Raw genomic sequence first — 6,237 nt, forward strand, 5'->3', positions numbered from 1 at the left:
CTCTGAACAAGCTTCCTCACCAAAATGCTGTTGTGTTCAGCTTCTTAAATGTCACCTTCGTGTGAAAGTGTGATGACTGGGTAAGGGAGTGGGTCACCTGTATCGGCGTATCACAGTGATAACGCTTGGTGCAAACTCACCATGCCATCAAAAACTGAAGTTATTCTTCTATTAAAATGTCCTTAAAAAATATGTATTAATATTAGCACTTTACCACATTAATTGATATTATGAAATGTCATCACTTAATCTTTTAAAACCATACAATAAGAAACAATAGATTTGGGGAATTATATAAAAACGGCAGTTAGGTAGAGGGAGGGGTTGTATTACCTCAATATTATTTAATATATTGTTGGCTAAAGATTAATTCAGCTTCACTTCTTAAAATATTCATTCGTGCGTGGTCAACATATTTTCCATTTGTTTGTTCCCTTTCAGTAAACAACAACAGGAGACTTTCAACTCAAGGGCACAGGTGGCGGAGAGAAAAAAAAAAAAAAAAAAAACACCAAAAAAAAAAAGAAGGAGAGGGAGAGGAAAAAACACTCATGCATAATTTGTCTGTTTACATCTTGACAAAGCAGCGGGGTCTGTCCACATCAGGCGGTTCCTGTCATGTTCTTCCATAGGAGAACGCTGTCAGGATAAGCATCAAGGCCAATTGCCGTGGTTACGGAGCGCGCTCAGTTGAGCTGTCACAGCCGGCTCAGCCGGGGCTGCTGGGCCTGTCAGGAGGCGTCGCCGCTCTCCTCTGACACCGGGAGGAGAATTATCTCTTATTCTGACCTCTAATTTCTTGACATTTTAATACCATAATTGCGGTGCTTAATGCCAGGGCCACGGTTTCACCTGTCAGCCAGGAATGAATCAACGCCCCAGAGCTGAGGGCCGTATTTCAGCACGTCTGCCGGAGAACCTTCGCCAGCACCTCTCTCTCTCTCTCTCTCTTTCTCCCTCTCCCTCCCTCCCTCTCTCTCTCTCTCTCTCTCTCTCTCCCTCCCTCCCTCTCACCTGCTTCCCAAACACATGCCTCTCCAGCACTACACAACCTGCACCTGTGCACACACTCAGTGGAGCAGAAGTGCAGAGGAATTCATTCAAGAGCATTGATACGGTTTGCATTTTTCTTCTATAATGCAACCTATAACTTTGTGCGTCTCTGACAAATTGTATGCACAGAGAAGGGTAATATTTATATTATCGTATATTTATATATTCACCTCCGTGAGCACTTTATTAGAAATCCCAGGAGATCAGCAGTTTCTGAGATACTCAAACCACCCTCTCTGGCACCAACAATCATTGCAAGGTCAAAGTCACTTAGAACACATTTCTTCCCCATTCCGACATTTGGTCTGAACAACAGATGAACCTCTTTGTGGGTTCTTTGTCTATACAAATAAATTGGAACTGGAATTGGAATGGGAATGGAATCAGAAATTGAAATTGAAATTGAAATTGAAATCGAAATTGAAATTGAAATTGAAATTGAATTGGTTGGGATTGAATTTTTGTAGCTTCAGTCCCCATTTCAAAAATTTTAGATAAGTTTCTCTCGATCTTTCTCTCTTTCTAGACATCACTCCAGCTCGACAGTCGATCGGTCGAACCCTGCCCATCGGCACACTTTTCAGTCTCATAATCAAATGCTCCCGTTGTACGGGGGAAAAGGCGTTTAGTTTAGTCTTCAGCGTCATTCAGCGCGTGGTTCAGCGTCATCGTTTAGTCTTCTATTTGACGCATACAGAACATATGAGGGAGGGGGGGGTGGGGAGAAAAGTTAGTGGAAATAATGAAAAAAGAAAAACACAAAGAAATCTTTCCTCTCTGTATTGTTTGGTAATTAGCCCCCCACAAAAAAAAAAAAGAAGTGCTCTCTGAGTGATTTGCATTCTGGTCACTTGATGAATAAAAGCTGTGGTGGAGCTGACAGTATATAAATGACTTCTTTTGCATACAGCAGATGGTGGATATCACAGCGAGAGGGGGGGCTCACAGCGGAGGCAGTGCACTGCGTGCCAGCTGCTGCAATTTCACTTTTTCTTCTTTTTTCCAATGAAGCCATTCGCAACTACTCCGCTAAAGCGCGCCGCTAACGGCGGCTCTATTAATTAGCCGCACTCTGAGATGATACTCGTCAATTTCGCCAGATCGCCCTCGACGTCTAATCCAAAGAGCCGCAAAAAGAAACGCGTCAAAGTGAGGCTCCCTTTCTCAAACTTATGAGGATGAGTTTTTTACTTTTCGTTACTTTTACCCCTGAGCTATGTGGCGTATTGAAAAAAAAAAAAAAGGAAAAGTATATTTGGGGATTCCGTGCACCCCAGGTTCTCACGGGACGATTAGACGCAGGTTCACGCCGAATGACTTTGCTCGGGTCATCCGTGACTCACGCGCGTAATCCGAACGCAAAGTTTGTGAGTCAGCAGATTACTCCTTCTCCCCCGGGGACACACTGGAGTGGAGTGTTGAGTGACACATACTTACTGTCAGTCATGGGGCTGCACTGACAGCCCTACACTCTATGCTGTGCTGCTCTGGAGATAGATAGATAGATAGATAGATAGATAGATGTATTTATATAGTGCTTTTCTCTTCTTTACAGTGATGAGGGGGGAACTCGCCTCGACCACCACATATGTATCTACCACCACCTACCCACCTGGGTGATGCACCGAGCAGCCATTTTGTGCCAGAATGCTCACCGATGCATCAGCTGAACAATCATTTTAGGCAATTCAATCCGGGATAAAGGCGGCTGGTTGAAAGAGCCAGGGTCGGAAATATAGCCAGGACACCGGGGAACCCCCGCTACTCTTTGCGAAGTGTGCCGTGGGATCTTTAATGACCGCGGTGAGTCAGGACCTCGCTTTACCGTCTCATCTGAAAGCTATACTCAGAGATGTGGGGCACTGGTTGTCGTGGCATTGGTGGAGAATGCGTGCGGGGGCTGGCGGGTTGGGTGGAGAATGCGGGCAGGGGGGCTGGCGGGTTGGGCGCTGTGAACGCGGGTGGATGAGGGGCGAGGCGGTCTGCGAGCGGCGGCCCGTAGGCATGGCGACTCACCTCCCGTAGCAGGGGGTCGCTGATGCTGTCCAGGTTGACGGAGCCCTCGTACGTCAGGTAGTGGAAGACGTTGAGGGCGCGCACCGCCTCCGGGCCTCGCCTGCTTGTAGCCGAGAAAATGAGGTCAATCCACTGATGGAGCTGACACGACACAAACTCGCTTTCCAGGGCCTGTCACGAAGAGCGGAGGCAATTAGAGCTGGAGGCAACACAAACCATCACACAACACAAACCATCACACAACACACTGCCTCAACACAAACCATCACACAACACACTGCTCAACACAAACCATCACACAACACACTGCTCAACACAAAACCACAACAACAACACAAACTATCACACAACACAACTGCTCTCAACACAAACCACAACACAACAGCACTGCTCAACACAAACCATCACACAACACACTGCTCAACACAAACCATCACACAACACACTGCTCAACACAAACCACAACACAACACACTGCCCAACACAAACCATCACACAACACACTGCCTCAACACAAACCATCACACAACACACTGCTCAACCCACAACACAACACAAACCATCACACAACACACTGCTCAACACAAACCATCACACAACACACTGCTCAACACAAACCATCACACAACACAAACCAATCACACAACACACTGCTCAACACAAACCATCACACAACACAAACCATCACACAACACACTGCTCAACACAAACCACAACACAACACAAACTATCACACAACACACTGCTCAACACAAACCACAACACAACACACTGCTCAACACAATCATCACACAACACACTGCTCAACACAAACCATCACACAACACAAACTATCACACAACACACTGCTCAACACAAACCATAACACAACACACTGCCCAACACAAACCATGACACAACACACTGCTCAACACAAACCATCACACAACACACTGCTCAACCCACAACACAACACAAACCATCACAAAACACACTGCTCAACACAAACCATCACACAACACACTGCTCAACACAAAACCATCACACAACACAAACCATCACACAACACACTGCTCAACACAAACCACAACACAACACAAACCATAACACAACACACTGCCTCAACACAAACCACAACACAACACACTGCCCAACACAAACCATCACACAACACACTGCTCAACACAAACCATAACACAACACACTGCTCAACACAAACCATAACACAACACACTGCTCAACACAAACCATCACACAACACACTGCTCAACACAAACCATAACACAACAACACTGCTCAACACAAACCATAACACAACACACTGCTCAACACAAACCATAACACGAACACACTGCTCAACACAAACCATCACCCAACACCGCTGCTCACCACAGGTAAAACAACAGCACTCAGAACAGCTACTTAACAATAGTAACAACATTAACACAAACGGTACACATGAGGCAACAGTGTATTCAACCACTACACAACAACAGTAATACTGTAAAACAGAAAACACACCAAAGACAAAAATAACATGACAGTTAATCAACTGTAATAACAGTGTTATTCACTGCTCCCAAAAGTAACACAGCAGTACATATGAACAGTAGCAGCAGACCAGAAAAATACCCACAATAATTAACGATAGTACAGAGAGTATTTGACAACCATACACTCAGAACAAAGACACACCACAGGACTCAAAACAATAGGGTAAAAAAAAAAAAAAAAAAAAAAAAACAGAAACACAACAGTATTTGAAAGGGCCACCGCCGAAGAACGCAGCAGAATTAAATCGGACATTAAGACAAAACATTACACGCAACAATAGTGCGGAGATGACAGCATAAAACACTCGACGGCTGGTCTAAAAGCCATCTCGAGTCGTGTAGGCGCCTTGCGCATTTCAGTACTAGCGGGGAAAACAATCTATTCAATTTATGCTTTGTGCAACACCACCCATAACTGTCCAAACACGCGGAGCCGCATTAGCCATGCGTGTCTCTGGAGGAGTGGCTTTCATTACTAATGCAATGATTATAGTGGTCTAATAGATGAGCTTTATTAGCGGGAGTGCCGCGATGGATCACTGTTTTCTCCCGTGACTCGTCTCAGCGTGACCCCCCCCCCCCCCCTCCCTCTCTCCCTCTCTCTCTCCCTCTCTTCCCCTGGATGAGGCTCAGGCTCATTGCTGCTCGGATTCACACTTTCTCTCGCACATCAGGAATAACAGCCATTACCCCACAAAGCAGGCCCCGGTACACTGGGACCCGGCTCGCCCCAGGGCACATCATTACAATTGCAAATGACACATGCAAAGATGGGAACGTGGGGAGGGAGAGAGAAAAATATGGAGGGAGGGAGGGAGGGAGGGAGGGAGAGGGAGAGGGAAAGAGGAGATGGAGAATGAGGGAGAAAGGGAGATGAGGGGTCAGGAAGAGGAGGGGAGAGAGGGGGAGAAAGGCGGGAGGGAGGGAGGGAGGAAGGGAAAAATGGAGAGAAGAGAAGGGTGGAGGGAGAGGTGTGAGAGAAAAACAGATGACAGCGAGAGGGGGAGAGAGACTGAAGGGGGAAAGAAAAAAGATGTAGGGAGAGCGGGAAAGAGAAAAAGAAGGGGCGGGAGGAGAGGAAGGGACATGGAGAGGGAGAGACGGTGGGGAAGAGAAAAACGGAAAGAGAGGGAAGGCAACAGGAAGAGAGGCAGAGAGAAGGGAAGACAGAAAGAGGGTGGAGGGAGGGAGGGAGGCAGAGAGAAGAGGCAAGATGGCAAAGAAAAAAGAGTGGAAAGGAGAAAGGAGTAGCTGGAAAGAGAAAGTCTGGAGAGAAAGATGATAGCAATCACCCAAGAAAGACAGAGGGAGAGAGTGCGGGAAAGAGGGGGTGAGAAGTGATGGAGGGAGAGAGGGAGAGAGGGAGAGGAAAACAGATTTCATCCTTTAGGTTTGTAAGAGCTGAAGCTACTAAAAAAACAACAACATGCTCGTCTGCACTGTGATAAGCAGTAAGTACTGTACTTGTTGTAAAAATGTAGTTAACCCCACAAAGCCCCCCTCTCCCCCTCTCCCCCTCTGTCCAACCCCGTTCAGGACTCAGGGCGCCCCCCCCCCAGCGTGGCTTGTTTGCCCGCGCGCCTGTCGTAGCGCCTGTCGTAGCGGGCTGATGGAGCAGAACAGGGGTGAGTGTGGC

The 6,237-nt window shown here is 46.9% G+C and overlaps 1 protein-coding gene across 1 annotated transcript in view; it reads right to left on the reverse strand.

The window, feature by feature from the left end:
- The window catches only part of nbeab (neurobeachin b), a 353,874-nt gene that overhangs the window by 27,182 nt on the left and 320,455 nt on the right, over window positions 1-6,237 (reverse strand). Inside the window, 1 exon segment of the mRNA XM_061216918.1 lies at window positions 3,070-3,286. Within this exon segment, the coding sequence (XP_061072902.1) occupies window positions 3,070-3,286 (217 nt within the window).

This window comes from Conger conger, chromosome 13 (assembly GCF_963514075.1).
Source record: "Conger conger chromosome 13, fConCon1.1, whole genome shotgun sequence".
Taxonomy (NCBI): Eukaryota; Metazoa; Chordata; class Actinopteri; order Anguilliformes; family Congridae; genus Conger; species Conger conger.